At 41.3% G+C, this 27,418-nt stretch overlaps 1 protein-coding gene across 1 annotated transcript; it reads left to right on the top strand.

Moving 5' to 3' along the window:
- Window positions 1-247: 247 nt before the first annotated feature.
- On the top strand, window positions 248-27,418 carry opn8b (opsin 8, group member b). The gene is made up of 4 exons (XM_065026043.1): window positions 248-491; window positions 19,965-20,258; window positions 20,993-21,318; window positions 27,011-27,418. Exons 1-4 carry the CDS (start codon window positions 347-349, stop codon window positions 27,416-27,418), a joined length of 1,173 nt encoding a protein of 390 aa, XP_064882115.1. The 5' UTR covers window positions 248-346.

The raw sequence follows: 27,418 nt of genomic DNA, 5'->3' as shown, positions 1-27,418 counted from the left end.
TTTATTATGCACGCTCAAAAGTTGTTTTCATGGACAAAGACAGTGCCTGTTCTAATGTTATGTGACTGAATTGTATTCAACATAACACTCCCCCAAACGATAGTGTTTGATATACACATGGGTTGCACGGGATTTCAGATACCGAGCCCACCCTTCTCTCACACTCACTCTCTGACTTGGTTGGAAGCAGTGTCAACTCCATCTAAACGCGCTCCTCTCTCACATCGCAGCTAGCCTAGTTAGTACAGGCTGCTGATCTGGATTCTTCAAGTCAGATGGTTTTGACACAAGAAATCCACAACATCAATTGTGTCTGTCTCCGCTGCGTATTTAGGTTTGCGTTTACATGAAAGCAGAATATTTTACATCATTTTGCCTTTGGATTTGTGCTTCGGCGCAAATCTACAAATTAATGTCCCAGATGGATATTTACTCGTCGAAGTTATCACCTGCAGTGGATTTCGCAGCCGGTGCTTTCCTACTCATTATAGGTAAACGCTTTGTCCTATGTCACTGTAAATGTTTAGTTTATTTTGTAGCGCGCCAAATGGTTCGCCTTTTACGATGTATCTCAATAGTTTTGATGATAAGAAACTGATGAAGTATTTACAGTACCTAATCTAGCCAAATTAATAAACGGGCAATCTGGGATTGGTGCATGATTATTGGAGAATATAATTTAGAAATGCTTCATGAGATTATTTCAACAATCTCACCCCATCGAACCCAAAATACGCCTATGCTATTTTTACTTTGTAAACAATGTAATCGTAAACAAACCATGTAGCTTCAAAACATAGCCTATCATTTTTGATCTCATGGTTGTCAGCATTTACATTTCTTCAGCTCCATCCCTCAGCTGTTTACCAAATACATGGCGGGTGATGGCTTGGTTATTAGCCTACTCAACTAGTCTATTGAATAACTTTATTATTACGTATTATGAAGTGTACATGGATTTTGAAATATATGTCTCTCAAGTTACCGTCTGATTCGATGGTAATGTCTTTATTAGTCTCCACTTCTCAACAGTCTTGTCATTAGGGATCATAAAGGCTCTCAAGACAAATTCGTACTTTCTCAAACATTTCACACTTTTCTATTCTGTCTTACACTCTCTTTCTCTCTCTCATCCACCCTCATCCTCTCTCTCTCTCACACGCACACACACACACACGCACACACACATACACACACCAATGAACACAAACACATTTCACTGTTCGTCTAGTGTCATAGACAGAAGTCGGTGGCAGACAAGTGGTTAGCGGAGGATGTGAATCAGACCATGTTTAGTGTGCCTGTGTGTGAGTGTGTGTGCACGTGCCTGCCTGCCTGCGTGTGAGTGTACGTGTGTGTGTGATTCCAGCAGAGTCCTCCCCATGCCTTCCTCTCTGCGTCTCTGGTTGTCAAGCGACATGTCACTATGCTCTCCTCTAGGAGGAAAGAGAGAGAGAAAGAAAGGAGAGTAAGAAAGGAGGCGAGGATGAAAGATTAAGTGATACTGCCTTGGCTCGACACACTGTCTGCTCAGTACATAGTAGTAAGACTGCTCAACCATGTGTGTGCGGGCATGCGTGTGTGACCATGCATGTGTATGCGTGTTTGACCATCCATTTGTGTGTGCGTGCATGCTTGTGTGACCATCCACATGTGTGTGACTATCCATGTGTGTGCATGCATGCGTGTGTGACCATCCATGTGCATGCGTGTGTGACCATCCATGTGCATGCGTGTGTGACCATCCATGTGTGTGTGACCATCCATGTGCATGCCTGTGTGACCATCCATGTGTGTGTGACCATCCATGTGCATGCCTGTGTGACCATCCATGTGTGTGTGACCATCCATGTGCATGCGTGTGTGACCATCCATGTGCATGCGTGTGTGACCATCCATGTGTGTGTGACCATCCATGTGCATGCGTGTGTGACCATCCATGTGCATGTGTGTGTGACCATCCATGTGCATGCGTGTGAGACCATCCATGTGTGTCCATGCATTTGTGCGTGCATGCTTGTGTGACCATCCACGTCTGTGTGACTATCCATGTGTGTGCGTGCATGCGTGTGTGACCATCCATGTGCATGTGTGTGTGACCATCCATGTGCATGCGTGTGTGACCATCCATGCGTGTGTGACCATCCATGTGCATGCGTGTGTGACCATCCATGTGCATGCCTGTGTGACCATCCATGTGCATGCGTGTGTGACCATCCATGTGCATGTGTGTGTGACCATCCATGTGCATGCGTGTGTGACCATCCATGTGCATGTGTGTGTGACCATCCATGTGCATGCGTGTGTGACCATCCATGTGTGTGTGACCATCCATGTGCATGCGTGTGTGACCATCCATGTGCATGTGTGTGTGACCATCCATGTGCATGCGTGTGAGACCATCCATGTGTGTCCGTGCATGTGTGCGTGCATGCTTGTGTGACCATCCACGTGTGTGTGACTATCCATGTGTGTGCGTGCATGCGTGTGTGACCATCCATGTGCATGTGTGTGTGACCATCCATGTGCATGCGTGTGTGACCATCCATGTGCATGCGTGTGTGACCATCCATGTGCATGCGTGTATGACCATCCATGTGCATGCCTGTGTGACCATCCATGTGCATGCCTGTGTGACCATCCATGTGCATGCCTGTGTGACCATCCATGTGCATGCCTGTGTGACCATCCATGTGCATGCGTGTATGACCATCCATGTGCATGCCTGTGTGACCATCCATGTGCATGCCTGTGTGACCATCCATGTGCATGCCATCCATGTGCATGCCTGTGTGACCATCCATGTGCATGCCTGTGTGACCATCCATGTGCATGCGTGTATGACCATCCATGTGCATGCCTGTGTGACCATCCATGTGCATGCCTGTGTGACCATCCATGTGCATGCGTGTGTGATCATCCATGTGTGTGCCTGTGTGACCATCCATGTGCATGCCTGTGTGACCATCCATGTGCATGCCTGTGTGACCATCCATGTGCATGCCTGTGTGACCATCCATGTGCATGCGTGTGTGATCATCCATGTGCATGCGTGTGTGACCATCCATGTGTGTCAAATCAAATCAAATTGTATTGGTCACATATACATGTGTGACCATACGCAGATGTTTAATGTGAGTGTAACGAAATGCTTGTGCTTCTAGTTCTGACCATGCAGTAATATCTAACAATTTCGCAACAACTACCTTTTACACACAAGTGTAAAGGAATGAATCAGAATATGTACATATAAATATATGGATGAGCGATGGCCCTAAGGCATAGGCAAGATGCAGTAGATGGTATAGAGTACAGTATATACAGTGGGGCAAAAAAGTTTTTAGTCAGCCACCAATTGTGCAAGTTCTCCCACTTAAAAATATGAGAGAGGCCTGTAATTTTCATCATAGGTACACTTCAACTATGACAGACAAAAAAAAAAAATTTAAATCCCCAAAATCACATTGTAGGATTTTTAATGAAGTATTTGGTCACCTACAAGTATTTGCGCCTTCTTCACCACACTGTCTGCGTGGGTGGACCATTTCAGCTTGTCCGTGATGTGTACGCCGAGGAACTTGCGTGTGCATGTGTGTGACCATCCATGTGTGTGCGTGAATGTGTGTGTGACCATCCATGCGACAGGGTGATTGCTGCCTTTTACTCTCTCATGATATCGTTGCATAAATTTGAGTCCACAGGCTGGTAAAGAATATTAAACTAGTGGAATATAGGTTGAGTTTGCATGAAGTGACCTCAACCTAGGTCTCTGCATTCTTTGTGCCAACTGACACATGAGGTGGAGACCTCTTCACTTCTGGCATTCTGAAGATTGTTTGGCAGCCAGGCACCAATGAAAGTCATGCACTGTAAGCAGTGGTGTAAAGTACTAAAGTAAAAGTACTTGAAAGTACTACTTAAGTCGTTTTTGGGGGTATCTGTACTTTAGTATTTATATTTTTGACAACTTTTATTTTACTACATTCCTAAAGAAGTGTATGTACTTTTTACTCCATACATTTTCCCTGACACCCAAAAGTACTCATTGCATTTTGAATGCTTAACAGGACAATAAAATGGTCTAATTCACACACGTATCAAAAGACCATCCCTGGTCATCCCTAAAGCCTCTTATCTGGAGGACTCATTAAACAGATGCTTCATTCGTAAATTATGTCTGAGTGTTGGAGCGTGGCCCTGGCTATACACAAATCAAATTAAAACAAGAAAATGATGCCATCTGGTTAGCTTAATATAAGGACTTTGAAATTATTTTGATACTTCAGCATGTTTTATCAATTACATTTACTTTTGATACTACCAAATACTTTTAGACCTTTATTCAAGTAGTATTTTACTGGGTGACTTTTACTTGTCATTTTATATTAAGGTATCTGTACTTTTAGTATGACAACTGGATACTTTTCCACCACTGACTTTAAGCTATGCTTTCTCTAGCACACCAATTGATGTAATTCAGAAACACTTTGGTTTTGAATCACAAAGAAGCCTTTTCTATTCCACTTCCATTGTCATACCGTCAAACTAATATTGTTATAATGCAGCATTTCCCAAACTCGGTCCTCGGGACCCCAAGGGGTGCACATGTTATTTTTTGCCCTAGCAACTAAAATAATCAACTCATTATCAAGCTGTGATGACTTGAATCAGCTGTGCAGTGCAAAAACCAAAACGTGCACCCTTTGTGGTCCCCAGGACAGTGTTTTGGAAATGCTGGAATAATGTCTCTCATGCATCCTGAAATTAGGGCTGGAAATAGACTATGATTTTGGAGCTCAAACTGATAACCATATAAATATAATGATTAATATTAATAAAATGCTTATTTATCCATTAGTCTCCCACATGGGCGATTTTAGCATGTATATCTTGGTGGGGCAAACAAAAAACATTATTTTTAGACGCATGCCAGCAAAACCACAACACAACACTAAACAATACATTAATTGCACTATAACAGTGACAAACGGTGCCCACAAACTTTTAGGGCCTATATAAAGCTGTCCCAACAGCAGAGCTTTCTTTTCAGCACCATAGAGTGAATCCTTACCACTGCTACACTTGGCTATCAGCGGAGCCTTGTCTGGCAGCAAAAAAGTTAATTCAGCCTCATTTAGCTTATAGCTTATATGACTGACTTGCTTAAACAAATGTGGTTCCTACTGAAAATAGAGATGCACAAACTATAAGGGAACGACAAGCTGATAAGAGGAAATCCATAATTTCAATTAGACATTAATCAAAAACTAGACAGACGTAATCAATATAACTGTTTGTTCGGCACTTTTGAAATGTACAGTGACAGAACTCAGAACATGGGCCATTCTTACAGTGTTCTCCCTGTACACCAAGTCAGAACCGTAGGATAAATAAAGGGGGCATATAAGCAGACAATGAAAGCTCTTACAATATTCAATGATTACATTTCTCTAAAACAGGTTATAGGCTACATATGCACCACCAAGTCAGAACAGTAGGCAAAATTAAGAGGGGTAAATTGACCAAATGATTAGGCTGCTGCACATGGGCTACTAACATCTTACTACACAACATATACTTAGTATTACTATCTTAGCTACAGTATACATATCTCCCTGGCATATTACATTATTTATGCAGCATCATACAATATATTTTTGGACTCACCTTGTTGTGCTGTGCTCACATGAAAAGGAAGTTGGCGCGGCGGTCCTTCATGGGCAAATTTTGTCATAAAAGTCTGGCATTCTCTGAATTTATGGTGCTTTTTAAACAATTGGGAACTCTGATAAAAACAAGGTTGAATCATGATGATGTAAATATTCTTCAGGTCGTAGCACCAAGAAAGAGGCCGGATTTACAATTCTGAGTTATTGAACTCGCTGAAGTCAAGTTTTCGCAGTTCCGAGTTAACTGTTCTTTTGGGCACGGTACAAATCACGCCTCATCAACAGCATGGCCAATGTTGAATATTTATCATTTTAAACTTGGAAAAGAGCCCCTTAATCCCAGATTTGGGACCACACAGCCACTGTCACTAATTCCTTCCAAACCACTCATTGTTGAATTTGCGATTTCCAACTTGTTGTGTAATGTTTATGTCCAATGGCCGATGAGTACCAATTCGTTTTATCTATAATTTCTCTATATTATTTTTCTTCATATGACAAAGATTAAAAGGGATTTGCCAGTAGGTTGTCGACTTGATTCATGATGATGACTGCTAGCTAATATTTTGAAAGTATGATGTTGACATGATCAGTCCAATCAAAGCTACTGTAGATATAATGTCATTTGATGTAATTTTATCTGTGGCCAATGACCTAGAGCCTTCTTGGATGGGCACTTCTAATGTAACTCTATGGCAGCACCCAAAGGGCAACATTTTTCGAGGTCTACCCTTAGACTTGGTGGTAACGTAGTGTCCCCATGAGTGACAAAACACTGAGACAATCATGGCGCAATGCTCCGTATTTTCTGCTGGCTTGCCCCACCACAGAAAACACTGAGCTAGGCTGAAACACCTGCAATTTTGGAGCTGCCATACTCAAGAAAACAAAAAAGAGACCATGCGGCTTTATTAACTCAATGATATATATGTGACACGTTTTAATGCCCAATTTCTTCATTTTATTTTAATACTTTTTTAGCTAAAAATGTGGGGCTCAATGTGCCCTGAATGACGAGTGGCCACTGCTGCTATATGATAACCAGCTGTATGATTACCTGCTGTATGAAACATTTAGCTTCCCATATTCAGCCATAGATAATTACTGTTGTTATTACCCTAATCGTAATCAATCAAATGTATTTATGTAGCCCTTTTTACATCAGCAGATATACAGAAACCCGGCCTAAAACCCCAAACAGCAAGCAATGCAGATGTAGAAGCACGGGGTACAGATACAGGCCAGGCTAGAGTAATGCAGCCAGTTAAGTTAATTCCTTTCATAATGGAATTTCTCCTCACATATGTATTAATAGAAGTGCTTCTTTTGTGACCATGGACCATGTATGTAAGTATGTACCATGACATGTAGAGAGAGGGGAGAGCTGGAGGAGGGGAGGTGGTTTGAAGAGCCTGAGGCGATGCCTCCAGCTCCAGCTCTCCTATAAGTCTGAGAGAGATGTACTGGAAAGTCACCCCAGGTAGAGAGAGTGGGTGTGTTGTGTGTGTGTGTGTTGATATTATGACCCTGACCTTAATGAGTCCAGGCCAGGCTTAAGCAATGCAGCCACCTATTGAATTCCTTTCATAATGGAATATCTCCTCACATTTATGCATTCACCGTAACACACAGAGAGGTGAGGGGGTGGAGGGGAATAGGAGGGGAGATGGCTTTAATAGCCTGAGGCTTTGAGCTCCAATACAGGTGTCTATATATGCTTGTGTGTGTGTGTGTGTGTGTGTGGGAGTCATTAGTTGGATTAGTAGGCCTGACTGATCTAATGTCATCCACAAGTCCCTCAGGTAGACGGGGAGAGACACTCCTCACAGTCCCTCAGGAACAGGACTGATTTAGGATGGGACACACATCCATGCACACAAACACACACACGGGCACTTAAGCTGAGTGATGCTGCCATTAATGGCTTCAAGAGGTTCCTCTCCTCTCCTGTCATCTATTCTTAACGGAACACTACTTTGGTCACCAGGGTAGGGTACAGTACTGTCCATGAAGAGAAATCCGTGCATCATCTACCAGGGATGGGCAACTCCAGTCCTCGAGGGCCTGATTGGTGTCACACTTTTTCTCCATCCCTAGCAAACACAGCTGATTAATCTAATTGCATTCTGAACTGAAGATCATGATTAGGTGATTATTGGAGTCAGGTGTGTTAGCTGGGGCAAAACTGACACCAATCAGGCCCTCGAGGACTGGAATTGCCCACCCCTTATCTAGACAGTATTATGGCTTATTCGCTAGAAAATATGTTTATTTTGATAATGGTTCAACATTCACAAATAACTTTTTTTTATATTGAACAAAATATTAAAGTAAAAAATCTATCCAAAATAAACTGACATGCACAAACAGAAACAATACACTGCAAAAACAAAACACACAAATACATGCCCGCACTTTCCCACAATCACACACAAAAACACAAACGCGACATGTGCACAACCACAACCAGTCAGAAATTTGGAAACCCCCGAGCCCCGACCGGCACACATGCGCAGCACAAGTAGCCGTCACTTCCACTTAAGCACCACACTCCCGTTTACCTACTCTGCGCCTCACAAAGACAAGGCGGTTGGAACCAAAAATCTCAAATTTGGACTCATTAGACCAAAGGACAGATTTCCACCAGTCTAATGTCCATTGCTTGTGTTTTCTTGGCACAACCCAGTCACTTTTTATTATTGGTGTCCTTCAGTAGTGGTTTCTTTGCAGAAATTTGACCATGAAGGCCTGATTCACGTCTTCTTTGAACAGTTGATGTTGAGATGTGTCTGTTACTTGAACTCTGTGAAGCATTTATTTGGGCTGCAGTTTCTGAGGCTGGTAAATCTAATGAACTTATCCTCTACAGCAAATGTAATTATTGGTCTCACTTTACTGTGGAGATCCTCATGAGAGCCAGTTTCATCATAGAGCTTGATGGTTTTTTGCGACTGCACATGAAGAAACGGTCAAAGTTCTTGAAATGTTCCGCATTGACTGACCTTCATGTCTTACAGTAATGATGAACTGTCGTTTCTCTTTGCTTATTTGAGCTGTTCTTGCCATAATATGGACTCTGTCTTTTACCAAATAGGACTATCTTCTGTATACCACCGCTACCTTCTCACAACACAACTGATTGGCTCAAACGCATTAAGAAGGACAGGAAATGCATTCCAGGTGACTACCTCATGAAGCTGGTTGAGGGAATGCAAACCTGTGCAAAGCTGTCATCAAGGCAAAGGGTGGCTACTTGTTTAACACTTTTTTGGTTACTGCATGATTCAATGTGTGTTATTTCATAGTTTTGATGTCTTCACTATTATTCTACAATGTAGAAAATGGTACAAATATTTAGTAAAAAAAACCTTGAATGAGTAGGAGTATACAAACTTTTGACTAGTACTGTACATTAGTGGAGGCTCGGAGGAGGAAAAAGGGGAGGATCATCCTCCTCAATGAATTTTGTAAAAATAAAAATAGTGAAACATAAAAAAATGTGTCCTTTTTTGATAAAAATATACTAAATATATAGTAGTTGATTAAAACATACACTTTTGCAATGAAGGTCTACAGTAGCCTCAGCAGCACTCTGTAAGGTAGCACCATGGTGTAGCCAGAGGACAGCTAGCTTCTGTCCTCCTCTGGGTATGTTGACTTCAATACAAAAACCTAGGAGGCTCACGGTTCTCACCCCCTTCCATAGAAGTAATTATGACAACATCCGGAGGATGTCCTCCAACCTATCAGAGTTCTTGTAGCATGAACTAACATGTTGTCTACCCAATCAAAGAATCAGAGAATTAATCTAGTACTGAAAGCATAAGCTACAGCTAGCACTCATAACATGAGTTGTTGACTCAAAGATATTGTCGTGTCTTTGGCATCATTAAAGTGAAGACTTATTTTATCAAATCAATTCTCTGTAATTATTAGTATGTGATTAAACGAATCATGTACATTTAAATCATGTGGAAGTCGGGGCACCAAAGAAAATCTTCAGATTACAAAGTTATAATTTTCCTAATATAACTTCTCAGATATTTTAATATCTGATCAGTTAGTCTTCTAATTAATGAATCATTCTTTACTTCACGTTAGTCTCATTCCAAACGTCGTAATTTGTTAGTTATCTGCACGAACCCAGCCTTCACTATGAATCAAATCATCCATACATCAATTGTCTTAATCATTTATTTACTAACTAACTAAGTAATCACAGAAATGCATAAACAAACAACAATATATATGGTTACAAGGAAATGATAAGGGAAGTGGGTGTGGACTGAGAAGGCCGGGAAAGACAAGAGACACTACACAGTTGATAATTATAATAATTGAAATGCTAATCCTTTGCACATGAACTCTCACTCATTCGGGAATAATTGCAATCAATATATATATTTATGCTAAGTGTGTCGTCATGATCTCTGTTGGAGTCGTCCGTCTTTCTGTTGAAAAGTTCATCTGAACTTCTCTTTGCGTCCCTGGAGTCTTTTCTTGGTTAGAATGGATACTTCAGAGTCCCATTCAGAAATGGTCTTATGGAATAGATGTTTCGGCGGTTGTCGGTCTTCGCATATAGTCAACATAAATTCTAGCTGCAGACTAGTAATTAGTATCAAAGATTTGCTCTTATTCTGTCGGTATCGATAGTCTCAGAGTTTAACAATTTCCACCAGTATAGCCAATGTTCCACGTGGTTTGGTTAGGAATTCAACAACCGAGGAATGCATGGTCTCTACACAAACCTTAGCCCTCTCGGTAATCAAGGTATGCATGGTTTGCAGATGATTTCTCTAGGTGGGGGTTTTATTCGGAACAGCAGAAAAGGCTGTTCCATGATGCCAGATCAATGTCTGTGCTCATGGGGCGGACCAATGACTTAGTTAACTTCAAAGGGAATTGGATTCTCTTTCATTAAACAGTTTAAAATTACATTACATATTTTCACAAATAGTTCATCTTTACTCATTCATTTTATACAATAATGAGATACAAATCTCATAACGGAGACTCTTGTATGAACAGACAAACGTTTCAGGTAGCCTTCCACAAGCTTCCCACAATAAGTTGGGTGAATTTTGGCCCATTCCTCCAACAGAGCTGGTGTAACTGAGTCAGGTTTGTAGGCCTCCTTGTTCGCACCCACACGGTTTTCAGTTCTGCCCACAAATTGTCTATAGGTTTGAGGTCAGGGCTTTGTGATGGCCACCCCAATACCTTGACTTTGTTGTCCTTAAGCCATTTTGCCACAACTTTGGAAGTATGCTTGGGGTCATTGTCCATTTGGAAGACCCATTTGCGACCAACTTCCTGACTGATGTCTTGAGATGTTGCTTCAATACGATCTTCGCCCCCATGTACAGTTGCAAACCGTAGTCTGGCTTTTTTATGGCGGGTTTTGGAGCAGTGGCTTCTTCCTTGATGGGCGGCCTTTCAGGTTATGTCGATATAGGACTCGTTTTACTGTGGATAAAGATACTTTTGGACCTGTTTCCTCCAGCATCTTCACAATGTTCCTTTACTGTTGTTCTGGGATTTATTTGCACTTTTCGCACCAAATATGTTCATCTCTAGGAGACAGAACGCGTCTCCTTCCTGAGTGGTATATTGACGTGCTATTGTTTGTACAGATGAACGTGGCACCTTCAGGCGTTTGGGAATTGCTCCCAAGGATGAACCAGACTTGTGGAGGTCTACAATTTTTGGTCTTGGCTGATTTCAAGCGAAGAGGCACTGAGTTTTAAGGTAGGCCTTGAAATACAGTCACAGGTACACCTTCAATTGACTCAAATTATGTTAATTAGCCTATCACAAACTTCTAAAGCCATGACATAATTTTCTGGAATTTTCCAGGAAAAAGGCACAGTCAACTTAGTGTATGTGAACTTCTGACCCACTGGAATTGTGATACAGTGAATTATAAGTGAAATAATCTGTCTGTAAACATTTGTTGGAAAAATTATCTGTGTCATGCACAAAGTAGATATCCTAACCGACTTTCCAAAACTATAGTTTGTTAACAAGAAATTAGCGGAGTGGTTGAAAAATGAGTTTTAAGGACTAAGTGTATGTAAACTTCCGACTTCAACTGTATATAGGGAAGGTAATCAGGGAAGTGATGGAGTCCAGGTGAGTCTGACCATGCGCAGGTGTGCGTAACGATGGTGACAGGTGTGCACCATAATGAGCAGCCTGGTGACCTAGAGGACAGAGAGATGGCACGTGATGTTCATTTACTTAGCTAGCACATGCAGCTAGCTAGTTTAGCCTACTCAAACACCTGGCTCAAACAAAGGGATGCTATGTTAGCTAGCTGGCTATGACTATCCAACACAATACTGGAACTCTTCCAAGTCAAGATAAGTGTTTGGTTTTACTCATTTATTGCCGCTGGGGCCCACCGGTGTAACAGCTAAACTGCTTACTGACTGTACACTGTACTGCATGATTGTAGCGGGTTTACTAACGCGTTAGTTCTATTAGCTATGTTGACTGGGATGTTACTTTAGCTCATATGGTAACAACGATATAGGCTGTGTGTAGCGGTTATGATATGGTTTGGCTTGGAAAGGTGTTTTCGCCTGTTCACATATAGCTGATGTGTTGTACATTGAAGTCAACAAGCAAAGGGAAAAGGTAAGAGGTGGAGAGCGCATAGATGCAAGAAGGAATACAACGTGGCTGCTATAAAAGTGAACTGTGTGATCAGGGGTGTATTCATTCTGCCGATTCTGTTGAAAAACTTTTCTTAAATGGAAGCAAACAGAATGAAACACGATTAACATACAGTACCTGAATGTGTCCAATTGAAACTCTCATTTGCAACTGTTGAACTTATGATTACACCCTAGATCAGCTAGATGCAGGCAAGAGTGTGCAGGGCGTTATTGAATGTGTCACTGTCTGTCATCTCAAATTTCTCTCTCAACCTGTGTGCAACTACTGTCACGCCCTGACCGTAGATTGCTTTGTATGTTTCTATTTTTTGTTTGGTCAGGGTTTGATGTGGGTGGGCATTCTATGTTTGTATGTCTAGGTTGTGTATTTCTATGTTTTGGCCAGGTATGGTTCTCAATCAGGGACAGCTGTCTTTCGTTGTCTCTGATTGAGAACCATACTTAGGTAGCCTGTTTTCCCACTGTTAGTTGTGGGTGGTTATTTTCTGTTTAGTGTTTGTTGCACCTGTCATAACTGTTTCGGCTATTCTTTTGTTATTTTGTATTCAGTGTTCAGTCAGAATAAATAATATGAAAACGTACCACGCTGCACCTTGGTCTTCACCTTCTTCTAATGAATGCCGTTACAACTACGTTGTAAACTTTCATTCGTAGGCTATTATGTAGCAACCTCATGATGGGTATAGGGAAATTTGAGCATCATGTCGTAGCCAAAACATGTTGCAGACAAATCTTATATTGAACTGGGTGAATGGAATATGAATGACACTCATTCAATATGCTGTAATAGAAATAAGGCTCATGAAAAGAAAATGCCCCTGACTGCCACTGACATACAATGCTTTCGGAAAGTATTCACACCCCTTGACTTTTTCCACATTTTGTTACATTACAGCCTTATTCTAAAATTGATTTTTTTCCCCCCTTCCCTCATCAATCTACACACAATACCCCATTAGGACAAAGCAAAAACAGGTTTTTAGAAATGTTTGCAAATGTATAAAAAAATAAAGAACTGAAATAACACATTTACATAAATATTCAGTACTTTGTTGAAGCATCCTCGAGACTTCTTGGGTATGACGCTACAAGCTTGACACACCTATATTTGGGGAGTTTCTACCATTCATCTCTGCAGATCCTCTCAATCAATCAGACAAATGTATTTATAAAGCCCTTTTTACATCAGCAGATGTCACAAAATGCTATACTGAATCCCAGCTTAAAACCCCAAACAGGCAGGAACCTAGGAAGAAACCTAGAAGGAACCAGGCTCTGAGGGGTGGCCGGTCCTCTTCTGGCTGTGCCGGGTAAGGATTAGAAGATTACATGGCCATTTAAGGCCAGATTGTTGTTCAAGATGTTCAAATGATCATAGATGACCAGAATGGTCAAATAATAATCACAGTGGTTGGAGAGGGTGCAACAGGTCAGTACCTCGAGAGTGAGAGAGAGAGAGAGAGCAGGTCCTGGACAAGGTAGCACGTCTGATGAACAGGTCAGGATTCCCTAGCCGCAGGCAGAACAGTTGAAACTGGACCAGCAGGACGACCAGGTGGACTGGGGACAGCCAGGAGTCATCAGGGCAGGTAGTCCTGAGGGATGATCCTAGGGCTCAGGTCATCTGGGAGGGGAGGGAGAGAGAATTAGAGGGAGCATATTTAAATTCACACAGGACACCAGATAAGACTTACACCAGATATAACAGACTGACCCAGCCCCCCAGTACATAGACTACTGCAGCATAGATACTGGAGACTATGGTGTGGGGGCTGTGCTTTGGCAGAGACGGGTGGGTCGGAGGACACCGTGGCCCTGTCCGACGATATCCCCAGACAGGGCCAACCAAGCAGGATATGACCCCACCGACTTTGCCAAAGCACAGCCCCCCACACCACTAGACGGATATCAACAGACCACCAACTTACTTCCCTGAGATAAGGTTGAGTATAGCCCACAAAGATCTCCTCCACCGCACAAGCCTGGGGGCAAAACCAGACAGGAAGATCACGTCTGTGACTCAACCCCTCTCCTAGGGATGGCATGAAGATGAAGAGCACTAGTAAGCCAGGGTCAGAGGCAGAGAAACCCAGTGGAGAGAGTGGCGCCGGCCAGGCAGAGACAGCAAGGCAGTTCGTCGCTCCAGTGTCTTGCCATTCACCATCGCAACTCTAGGCCAGACTACACTCAATCATAGGACCTACTGAAGAGATGAGTCTTCAGTAAAGACTTACAAGGCCGAGACTGAGTCTGCGTCTCTCACATGGATAAGCAGATCATTCCATAAAAATGGAGTTATATAGGAGAAAGCTCTGCCTCCATCTGTTTGCTTAGAAATTTTGGGGACAAAAAGGAGGCCTGCATCTTTTGACCATAGCATAAGTGTAGGTAAATTTGAAGTCGGAAGTTTACATTCACTTAGGTTGGAGTCATTTAAACTTGTTTTTCAACCACTCCGCAAATGTCTTCTTAACAAACTATAGTTTTGGCAAGTCGGTTAGGACATCTACTTTGTGCATGACACAAGTAATTTTTCAACAATTGTTTACAGACAGATTATTTCACTGTATCACAATTCCAGTGGGTCAGAAGTTTACATATACTAAGTTGACTGTGCCTTTAAACAGCTTGGACAATTTCAGAAAGTGATGTCATGGCTTTAGAAGCTTCTGATAGGCTAATTGACATAATTTGACTTAACTGGAGGTGTACCTGTGGATGTATTTCAAGGCCTACTTTCAAACTCAGTGCCTCTTTGCTTGACATCATGGGAAAATCTAAAGAAATCAACCAAGTCTTAAGAACAAAATGTCGACATCCACAAGTCTGGTTCATCCTTGGAAGCAATTTCCAAAGGCCTGAAGGTACCACGTTCATCTGTACAAACAATAGTACGCAAGTATAAACACCATGGGACCATGCAACTGTCATACCGCTCAGGAAGGAGACTCGTTCTGTCTCCTGGAGATGAACGCACTTTGGTGCGAAAAGTGCAAACCAATCTCAGAACAACAGCAAAGGACCTTGTGAAGATGCTGGAAAAAACAGGTACAAAATTATCTATATCCACAGTAAAATGAGTCTTATATCGACAAGGAAGAAGCAACTGCTCCAAAACCGCATAAAATGGCCAGACTACGGTTTGCAACTGCATATGGGGACAAAGATCGTACTTTTTGGAGAAATGTCCTCTGGTCTGAACACTGTTTGGCCATAATGGCCATCATTATATTTGGAGGAAAAAGGGGGAGGCTTGCAAGCAGAAAAACACCATCCCAACCGTGAAGAACAGGGGTGGCAGCATCATTATGTAGGGGTGCTTTGCTGCAGGAGGGACTGGTGCACTTCATAATGGCATCATGAGGCAGTAAAATGATGTGGATATATTGAAATAACATCTCAAGACATCAGTCAGGAAGTTAAAGCTTGGTCGCAAATGGGTCTTCCAAATGAACAATGGACCCCAAGCATACTTCCAAAGTTGTAGCAAAATGGCCTAAGGACAACAAAGTCAAGGTATTGGAGTGGCCATCACAAAGCCCTTACCTCAATCCTATAGAACATTTGTGGGCAGAACTGAAAAAGCGTGTGCGAGCAAAGAGGCTTACAAACCTGACTCAGTTATATCAGCTCTGTCAGGAGGAATGGGACAAAATTCACCCAACGTATTGTGGGAAGCTTGTGGAAGGCTTCCCGGAACATTTGACCCAAGTTAAACAATTTGAAGGCAATGCTACCAAATACTAATTGAGTGTATGTACACTTCTGACCCACTGGGAATGTGATGAAAGAAATAAAAGCTGAAATAAATCATTCTCTCTACTATTATTCTGACATTTCACATTCTTCAAATACAGTGGTGATCCTAACTGACCTAAGACAGGGAATTTTTACTAGGATTAAATGTCAAGAATTGTGAAAAACTGAGTTTAAATGTAGTTGGCTAAGGTGTATGTAAACTTCCGACTTCAACTGTATGTATATATATATTTGAACAGGGAAGACATATTGAGACTTAGGTCTATATTTCAAATGTGCCCTTAATACAACATATACAGTATATACACATTAAATAAAACCGTTATGGGAAGCACAAATAAAACATCACATATCACCCGGAAAAACTGTTAGATTCCTCCACAAATAAGTCCTCAATCAATACTTTAAATTGCCCAAAAGGCACCAGAACATCAAGATGAAATGTATTTAGAATTTTGTACCAACCATGCGATGAATTAAACCTACAAGCAGATTTACTTACCTTGGTGGAGACCCTAGGAACATTAAGAGTTAACCAATCCTGTGAAAGGGTTAGGCAACTCAGGTGTCGATACTTCAACAGCAAAGTTAGATAAGACGGAGGTTTATGAAGTAGTAGGGCCTTGTAAGCAAAAATGGAGTAATGTCGAGATTTATAGCAAAGTCCAGCCAACCTTTTGATACAGGATGCAGTGATGAGTATCAAAACTGTCACCTGTAACAAAACAAAGATCACTACGTTAAATGGCATCCAAAGGTTTAAGAGTAGTAGCACTTTGATAAATAATATCACCATAATCAAGAACAGATAAAAAGATTGACTGAATAATCTGCCTCCTATTGCTTAGGGAAAGGCATGATCTGTTTCAGTAGAAAAAGCCTACTTTACATCTTAGCTTCTTAACCAGCTCATCTATATGTTTTTTAAAGGTCAAATTCATATCAATCCAAATGCCTAAGTATTTATATGCGGGAACACGTACAATTGGAGAACTGTCTAATGAATGAACATGTAATTAATCAGCAACATTCTTACGAGAGTTTAAAAACAACATGTATTTCATATTGGCCATATTAAGCAAATCAGCAAGGGATTCCTGCATACAGTAGCTATAAAATCTAACTGTAGATTTGACACAGCCAGATCAACAGATGGCGCAATAACATATGTATCATCCACGTATAGATTAACTTGATTGACCAATGGTGTTTTTTTAAATAGTGAAGAGAGCAGGTCCCAAAATCCACCCCTGTGGTACACCTTTATGTAATTGGAGAAATTCAGACTTAACTCCATCAATCTTGATGGCCAGAGATCTGTCATTAAGATAATCATGAAACAATGAACAGATGTCCGAGCTCAGGCCTATCGAGGACAACTTATTCAATAAAGTATCCTGATCAACAGTATCAAAAGCTTTTGACAGATCCAGAAACAACTATAGTGGTTTCTGTAATAATGCTATGCCCAGGCCTAACCCATGATTGGTTTACATAAAACAAGCTAAATTGTACATTTACCAAGGATTCAAGAATCTTAGCTAGACAAGGAAGCCACAAGCTTGGTACATTTACCAAGGATTCAAGAATCTTAGCTAGACAAGGCAGCACAAGAGCTGATTTCCATACTTTTGGAATATTTCCTGATAACAATGTTAAATAAAAAATATGGGTTATTGAGCAAACAATGATGGGTGCTGCACACTTAAACCGACCAGGATCCAATTGGTCGGCCCCTGTGGATTTCTTGTTGTCTATTGCTAGCAAAGCATCCAGGACTTATTTTTCTGTAAATAGCCTAAAAGAAAAGCTTTGACTATAATTTCTCTGATCATTCAGCAAGTTTCCCCTATCAGCTTCCAGCGCAATATCATTGTGAAGAGGCTTAGAAGTTTTTTCAAAGAGATAGCACGCTGAAGTAAAATGGTGATTAAATGCATCAATGATGACATTTATTTTTTTGTAATGAGACCAGTGTCAAAATTATTTTGTTGTGGCCCAAAGGAGTAAGTAGAACCCTTCAGGGATTTGACAGTAGTCCAGAATTTAGCCATGTTCCCATTGCAATCCAAAGAGCGGTTACATAATAATCAGATTTGGCCTTTCTGATTAGTTTTACACAATGCTTCCTCAGTTGCTTAAAACTTGCCAGTCCAGGCCTAAGCCTCTGTTCTTGTTCTTGACCCAAGCATCATCTCTTTTATGAATGACTTCTGATAATTCCGGAGTGTACCAGGCATTCGATCTAGCTTTAACCCTTAATTTTTGGAAGGGAGCGTGATTATCCACAATAGCGTGGAAGACATCTGCAAAAAGGTTCAAAGCTAAATCAGGTTCAGGGATAGCTGAAATACGAGCAAGGTCACTAAAATAAAGATCATGTAAAAACAAAATGTTCACTTATGTTTTTATAGTTCCTCTTTGTGATGACATGAGGCTAGGATTGTTGTTTTCTCACATCTCTAACAAACAGCGGGTCAATGGTCACTAATGTCTTGGGCGAAGACACCCAGACCTTTGGAGCCTATCGGCTGGGGAGCATTCGCAAATAATTGTCCAGATCATAGCAATCATCACGTTGTCCTGTTCACTTGTCAGTTTGCTTGAACAAATGCATCATGGCTATAGCCTACCAATGAATTGGTTGTCATTTAAGCTGCATAGCCAATAGTAATTAAAGTGTTATTCATTTGGACAGATCTCCTGAGTGGTGCTATGATTGTATTTTCAAAAAGAGTGTTTCAGTAGCCTAAGTATTCCAGTGCCCCATCTGTCGTACATTGTCTGTTGAGAGGCTGTCCTGTAGTCTATACAGTTCATTCATTGCCATTTCCACCGTTGTCCTTGTCCATGAATCAGGTGTCTTCTTTTTCTGATTTTAGTGGGATGTCTCTTTTCTTCCATTTGACCTGCAGTTGTGTGTGGTATACCACAGAAAACGGGATTTGTTTTTCCAATAGCTTTTTTATTTAATTCAATGTGCATTGAAATAAAACCAATTTACAATGTTTTACTGAGTTATCAATATCCTGCTGAAGTCTGAACTCGATCTTACTTTATCTTATCTAACTCCTGTGTATTTGGAGTTCAAGGTAACGTGATATTTTTTTGGCCCACATTAATTTACTCAGACGACGAACCCCTGCCAGAGGCATATACTCTTCATATTTATTTTATCTGGAAATTATATTAGGCTCAAAATGGGATCCTTGTCAGATCCTATCAGACCTGTTTTCTTGTCTATTACTGATGACCTCAAATACTCCCAATCAAACAAAACGGAATGTGCTCGCCATTCATTGGCACAACAAAAGACCCATTGAGAAAAGATTCACAGTTTATACAACCTTGATGTTTTCCTGTTGGTAAACAGAGGTTTCTTTTCAATGGTCCAATCGCCATGACAGCTTGAGGAATCTAGTTCTGATCTTCAGTTAACCCTCTGGGTTGTCTGAAAATTAAACGGCTAACTCTCTATGGCTCATGCTATTGCTCTATCTTGTGTTAAGTTTATGTAATCTCTTTCACTAAACCATTACACAGGTCTGGGCATTGAATGTACGTGGAGACCATGTTGACCAAATCAATCTCTCTCCGGAGGGATTCATGTGCTTTTTGAATGCCTAATAATTTAGTGTTTACCCAGACAAGAAAATAACCATTGTTAGACTGGTGGGATTTTTGGGTCTGGCCTGGGTGTTGGGAAATGGAGGGTTAAGGCAAGGTCTTTTCTCTTTTCCTATCGCTATCTCTCTTTCTGTTTCTCTCTCTCATCATATTGCTCTTTATTCTTCCTTCCCGTTTTCTCTCGCTCTCTTCCCTTTCCCTCTTTGTCTCTTTCCCCTCTCTCTAGCTATATTGTCCATTGTGGGGAACCTGCTGGTGCTCATCATGGCATTTAAGCACTCATCTCACATGAAGCCCCCGGAGCTGCTGAGTGTCAACCTGGCAGTGACAGACCTGGGAGCTGCTGTCGCCATGTACCCTCTGGCTGTGGCCTCGGCCTGGAACCACCACTGGCTGGGAGGAGACACCACATGCATCTACTACGGCCTGGTAGGCTTCTTCTTTGGCACGGCCAGCATAATGACCATGACCGTGATGGCTGTGGTGCGTTTCGTCGTCTCCCTCAGCCTCCAGTCTCCCAGTGAGTATATAGAGCATGTGGAGTAGGAGTACCACAGGGAATGATGTTAGGACCATTGGAATTTGTGTATGTTTGAGTCAGTTTGTGTATAGGCTGTGGTGAGTGAGTGTGTGAGTGTGTGAGTGTGTGAGTGTGTGAGTGAGTGAGTGTGTGAGTGAGTGAGTGAGTGAGTGAGTGAGTGAGTGAGTGAGTGAGTGAGTGAGTGAGTGAGTGAGTGAGTGAGTGAGTGAGTGAGTGAGTACCACCACTTGTCATCATAGGAACATTTTGGAAAGTAATTGTGAATGTTTGGAATAAAAAACACACAAACAAGGAAGCATTTACAAAAGTGGTGTGTGATTAGGGGCCCCAACTGATTTCTCAATGCCCACCAAGCATTTAAACCTGAAATATACCTCTTGTTTTTGAAGAGTACAACCCAGATATAGCAACAGATAAACTATATAAAGCTGCTCAAATTATATTATCACTCTCACACTACAGAGATCAGGGAAAATGTCTCAAATCCGGACCATGAGGTCAGAAGTGTAATATATACCACTTAGCAGACACTTTTATCCAGAGCAACTTACAGTACAGTGAGTGCTTACATGTTTGGTGTGCATATGTGAGCCCTCCAGGACATGAGCTCATGGCCTTTCTGTTGCTAGTGTTCTTACCAGCTGAGCCACACAGGAAGTACTGCTCTCCCCCTAAACCTCTTAGTGACCCACTGTCTGTGTGTGTTTCCCTAGAGGAGAAGATCAGCCGGAGAAACGTGAAGCTCCTGTGTTTGTGGACGTGGCTCTATGCCCTGCTGTGGGCCTGCTTCCCTCTCATGGGCTGGGGCCGGTACGGTCCAGAGCCCTTCGGCCTTTCCTGCACCCTGGCCTGGGGAGAGATGAAGGAACAAGGCTTCTCCTTCGTCATCTCAGTCTTCTCCTTCAACTTGCTGGGGCCCTCCTTCATCATCCTCTGTTGCTACTTTGGCATTGCCTTGAAGCTGTACATTACCTACAAGTCCCTCGACAACAGCAAAAATATCCCAAACATCATCAAGATGCACCGCCGCCTTCTCATAGTGAGTGACTTGCTGACTTGGAGTTGAATTCCTATAGAGTTGTTTTTGTCACACCATCTTAATTTACATGGATTTTTTAAAGGACTAGAATATGGACATTATACAGGCCTATTTACACATACTTTTACCTTATTACGTTATATATACTGACCAAAATATAAACGCAACATGTTACAGTTCATATCAGGAAATCAGTCAATTTAAATAAATAAATGATTCTCTAATCTATGGATTTCAGATGACTGGGAATGCAGATATGTGTCTGTTGGTCACCGATATCTTTAAAAAAAAGGTAGGGGCGTGGATCAGAAAACCAGTCAGTATCTGGTATGACCACCATTTGCCTCATGCAGTGGGACACATCTCCTTCACATAGAGTTGATCAGGCCGTTGATTGTGGCCTGTGGAATGTTATTCCACTTCTCTTCAATGGCTGTGCGAAGTTGCTGGATATTGGCAGGAACTGGAACACAATGTCGTACACGTCAATCCAGAGCAACATGGGTGACATGTCTGGTGAGTATGCAGGCCATGGAAGAACTGGGACATTTTCAGCTTCCAGGAATTGTCTACAGATCCTTGCAACATGGGTCCGTGCATTATTATGCTGAAACATGAGGTGATGGCGGCGGATGAATGGCACGACAATGGGCCTCAGGATCTCATCACGGTATCTCTGTGTATTCAAATTGCCATCGAGAAAATGCAATTGTGTTCGTTGTCCTTAACTTATGCCTGCCTGCCCATAAGGTAACCCCACCGCCACCATGGGCACTCTGTTCACAACATTGGCATCAGCAAACCGCTTGCCCACACTGCGGTTGTGAGGCCGGTTGGACATACTGCCAAATTCTCTAAAACGACGTTGGAGACAGCTTATGGTATAGAAATGAACATTCAATTCACTGGCAACAGCTCGGGTGGACATTCCTGCAGTCAGCATGCCAATTGCACGCTCCCTCAAAACTTGAGACATATGTGGCATTGTGAATGTGACAAAACTACACATTTTAAAGTGGCCTTTTATTGTCCCAGTATAAGGTGCACCTGTGTATGATCATGCTATTTAATCAGATTATTGATATGCCACACCTGTACGATAGATGGATTATCTTGGCAAAGAAAAAAATGCTCACTAACAGGAACATAAACAAATTTGTGCACAAAATTTGAGAGAAATACATATTTTACTTCAGCTCATGAAACATGGGACCAACACTTTACATGTTGCATTTATATTTTTGTTCAGTGTATATAATTGTAACTTTTTTCATGAGTTGCATGAATGAAACTGCATCTTTCACTATGGGCTCTATTTTAGGCTGGGGTTAAGCCGGCGCAATTGTCAAACGCACACTCGTTTAAATGTTGACCTGTTAAAGCTGGCTCTGTTCTATTTAAATAAAAACACGTCATACCTTTTTGTAGTTAATAAATCTAATTTGAAACATAACTATACTATCCTTTAACTAGCATTGAAAAAGTGAATACATTCTTCCTAATTTCACGCTTGTAACGTCAGTATTTTTCAGCTGGTTGGCAGGCAGCCACTGGAAAAGAATGAAGGCTTTGCACAGGCGTCTTGTTGCGTTTTTTTTGCGACTGACAAAAAATGCCCGGAAACGTAAAAGAACGTTATTAACCGGTTCACGTGCTTTTAAAATAACAGTTCTGTTCCGGAACAGTATAGATCACTTTCGTTCCCAGTTTTTGTTTCTGTTCCCTGAACCGGTTCCAACTTCTGGAGAAAACTGAGGATGGATTAACAACAGAAATAATCCAAAACATGCATATGCATGCAACAAGGCACTAAAGTAATACTGAAAAAAGATAACAGCAATAGAATACACTTTTTGACCTAAATGCAAAGCCTTATGTTTTGGGCAAATCCAACACAACACATCACTAAGTAACTGCCTCCTTATTTTCAAGAATGGTGGTGGCTGGTATGGGTATGGTATATGGCTGGTATATGCTATGGGTATGGTATATGGCTGGTATATGCTATGGGTATGCTTGACACACTGGGCAGTTTTTCAGGATGAAAAGAAAAAGGACAGACTAAATCCCAGAGGAAAACCACAAGAGCTTCAACCAGAGGGGAATGCTCAGTTTAGGTACACCAAATTTGACCAGACTGCTTTTTCAGTCAGAGCGTCTGGATTATGGAACACTCTGCGTGGAACACTCTACACTCTCTCACAACCAGTGTGAGAGAGTGTAGTACCTTTGCTAGTGTCAAGGAAAGCCACTTTTTCAGGTTAAAGGCAAACCATTAATGTGAACATTAAGATATTCCGACTCTTAAGATGTCAGATACTGTAGGACTAAGGGGACATTTAAAATCTGATGTAATATTATCATTATATTGTCTATTGTTGTATATATCTTTATTTTATTTTATAAAGTATATACAGTACTAGTCAACAGTTTGGACACACCTACTCATTCAAGGGTTTTTCTTTATTTTTTACTACATTGTAGAATAATAGTGAAGACATCAAAACTATGAAATAACACATGGAATCATGTAGTAACCAAAAAAGTGTTAAACAATTCAAAATATATTTTATATTTCAGATTATTCAAAGTAGCCACTCTTTGCCTTGATGACAGCTTTGCACACTCTTGGCATTCTCTCAACCAGCTAAAAATAAAGAAAAACCCTTGAAAGAGTAGGTGTGTCCAAACTTTTGACTGGTACTGTATATAGACAGATATTTATATAGGGAGGCATCGTGCCAAAAAGGGTTTACATACATGTAAAAACACTTCAGAACAAACTTCCTTTTGAATAAACGTATTGTATAAATTATTCTGCCTCCAGCTCCACTGCTCAGACATGGAGAAATGTGTGATATTTTCTTCCGAAAGGAGAGGAACAAACAGCCTCTAAATAATTTGTTACAGTGCCTTGCGAAAGTATTCGGCCCCCTTGAACTTTGCGACCTTTTGCCACATTTCAGGCTTCAAACATAAAGATATAAAATTGTCTTTTTTTGTGAAGAATCAACAACAAGTGGGACACAATCATGAAGTGGAACGACATTTATTGGATATTCAAACTTTTTTAACAAATCAAAAACTGAAAAATTGGGCGTGCAAAATTATTCAGCCCCTTTACTTTCAGTGCAGCAAACTCTCTCCAGAAGTTCAGTGAGGATCTCTGAATGATCCAATGTTGACCTAAATGACTAATGATGATAAATACAATCCACCTGTGTGTAATCAAGTCTCCGTATAAATGCACCTGCACTGTGATAGTCTCAGAGGTCCGTTAAAAGCGCAGAGAGCATCATGAAGAACAAGGAACACACCAGGCAGGTCCGAGATACTGTTGTGAAGAAGTTTAAAGCCGGATTTGGATACAAAAAGATTTCCCAAGCTTTAAACATCCCAAGGAGCACTATGCAAGCGATAATATTGAAATGGAAGGAGTATCAGACCACTGCAAATCTACCAAGACCTGGCCGTCCCTCTAAACTTTCAGCTCATACAAGGAGAAGACTGATCACTCTGGATGAACTGCAGAGATCTACAGCTGAGGTGGAAGACTCTGTCCATAGGACAACAATCAGTCGTATATTGCACAAATCTGGCCTTTATGGAAGAGTGGCAAGAAGAAAGCCATTTCTTAAAGATATCCATAAAAAGTGTTGTTTAAAGTTTGCCACAAGCCACCTGGGAGACACACCAAACATGTGGAAGAAGGTGCTCTGGTCAGATGAAACCAAAATTGAACTTTTTGGCAACAATGCAAAACGTTATGTTTGGCATAAAAGCAACACAGCTCATCACCCTGAACACACCATCCCAACTGTCAAACATGGTGGTGGCAGCATCATGGTTTGGGCCTGCTTTTCTTCAGCAGGGACAGGGAAGATGGTTAAAATTGATGGGAAGATGGATGGAGCCAAATACAGGACCATTCTGGAAGAAAACCTGATGGAGTCTGCAAAAGACCTGAGACTGGGACGGAGATTTGTCTTCCAACAAGACAATGATCCAAAACATGAAGCAAAATCTACAATGGAATGGTTCAAAAATAAACATATCCAGGTGTTAGAATGGCCAAGTCAAAGTCCAGACCTGAATCCAATCGAGAATCTGTGGAAAGAACTGAAAACTGCTGTTCACAAATGCTCTCCATCCAACCTCACTGAGCTCGAGCTGTTTTGCAAGGAGGAATGGGAAAAAATTTCAGTCTCTCGATGTGCAAAACTGATAGAGACATACCCCAAGCGACTTACAGCTGTAATCGCAGCAAAAGGTGGCGCTACAAAGTATTAACTTAAGGGGGCTGAATAATTTTGCACGCCCAATTTTTCAGTTTTTGATTTGTTAAAAAAGTTTGAAATATCCAATAAATGTCGTTCCACTTCATGATTGTGTCCCACTTGTTGTTGATTCTTCACAAAAAATACAGTTTTATATCTTTATGTTTGAAGCCTGAAATGTAGCAAAAGGTCGCAAAGTTCAAGGGGGCCGAATACTTTCGCAAGGCACTGTATATACACTACCGTTCAAATGTTTGGTGTCACTTAGAAATGTCCTTGTTTTTGAAAGAAAAGCACATGTTTTGTCCATTAAAATAACATCAAATTAATGTTGTAAATGACTATTGTAAATGGAAACGGCAGATTTTGTATGGAAAATCTACATAGGTGTACAGAGGCCCATTATCAGCAACCATCACTCCTGTGTTCCAATGGAACGTTGTGTTAGCTAATCCAAGTTTATAATTTTAAAAGGCTAATTGATCATTAGAAAACCCTTTTGCAATTATGTTATCACAGCTGAAAACTGGCCTTCTTTAGACTAGTTGAGTATCTGGAGCATCAGCATTTGTGGGTTCGATTACAGGCTCAAAATGGCCAGAAACAAAGACCTTTCTTCTGAAACTCGTCAGTCTATTCTTGTTCTAAGAAATTAAGCATATTCCATGCGAGACATTGCCAAGAAACTGAAGATCTCGTACAACGTTCAGTGGGGAGATCCCTTTTCCAGCCCAGATATGAAACGCCCGGTCTAATAATGATGGAGAGAATGTATGGTTCTTAAATAACGGGGCAGAAGTTGAACATTCACTGAGACCAAACGATCGCCTGAACTATTTCCAGTTTTTTAGAGAATGTTTCACAATAGGGTTCTTCATGTATTTGGAAATTAACTGTCTCAGCTAGTTTAGAACAGAGTAAGGCAGCTAAGGAGGTGGGTCCACAGGATGACATCTCCAAGGTCAACCATTTTGGGCCTGTAACAGTAATAATATTGAAAAAGTTTGAAAGTGCTAGACCACCCTGGGGGTGAGATCTCTGCAATACGCTCTTACGTATCCAAGGGTTTTTCTTGTTCCAGATAAAAGCAGATATCAGTTTTATCTATGGAGATAATAAAAAAATATTTTGTCAGAAAGATAGGAATACATTGAAATAAGTATAAAATCATAGGTAATACATTCACTTTAACAGTGTTATTTCTTATGCCCAAAGAAAGAGAAAGTAAATCCCACCGTTCAAGATCCTGTTTCAGGGACAGTGTCCAAATCAGATTTTAACTGAAGATATGGATTCAACAACAATGTTTCAACTGCATGGTCTTCAAAGTATATTTAGCTGGTTTGCTTTCTGCCCTCTGTTTCAGATAGTTTTCTCTGCCTGCCCATTTTCACAGTGTTTCTTCTATCTTACAGATAGCAGTCCTGATCAGCCTGGGCTTCATCTTATCATGGGCTCCATACGGTTTGGTGAGCCTGGTGTCTGTCGTCAGGGGCAGTGAGTTCATCCGGCCAGAGGTGACCATGCTGCCCTGCCTGTTTGCTAAGTCCTCCACTCTTTACAACCCCCTGATCTACTATATCTTCAGCAAGACCTTTAAGCAGGAGGTGAAGCAGCTGTGTGGTAGATCCAACGCATGCCACGCTTCCAGAGCCAGGAACAACATCACAGACAACGCCATCTACCTGGTGTGTGACGGCAGCCGGACGGAGAATGAGGAGAAGGTGGTGGCCACGGTGGCTGGGAGGACCACTGAAGATAAGTTGTCCTCTGGGAAGAGCCGGAAGATGGAGACCAGGTTAAACTCATTCGACAGCCAATAG

This window comes from Oncorhynchus nerka, linkage group LG13 (assembly GCF_034236695.1).
Source record: "Oncorhynchus nerka isolate Pitt River linkage group LG13, Oner_Uvic_2.0, whole genome shotgun sequence".
Lineage (NCBI taxonomy): Eukaryota > Metazoa > Chordata > Actinopteri > Salmoniformes > Salmonidae > Oncorhynchus > Oncorhynchus nerka.
This window is presented reverse-complemented; position numbering and strand designations above follow the sequence as displayed.

Coding starts and splice junctions, on each gene's coding strand:
- opn8b (XM_065026043.1), top strand. CDS start 347: ATGAAAGCAGAATATTTTACATCATTTTGCCTTTGGATTTGTGCTTCG. Junction 492..19,964: donor TGCTTTCCTACTCATTATAG/GTAAACGCTTTG, acceptor CCCTCTCTCTAG/CTATATTGTCCATTGTGGGG. Junction 20,259..20,992: donor CCTCAGCCTCCAGTCTCCCA/GTGAGTATATAG, acceptor GTGTTTCCCTAG/AGGAGAAGATCAGCCGGAGA.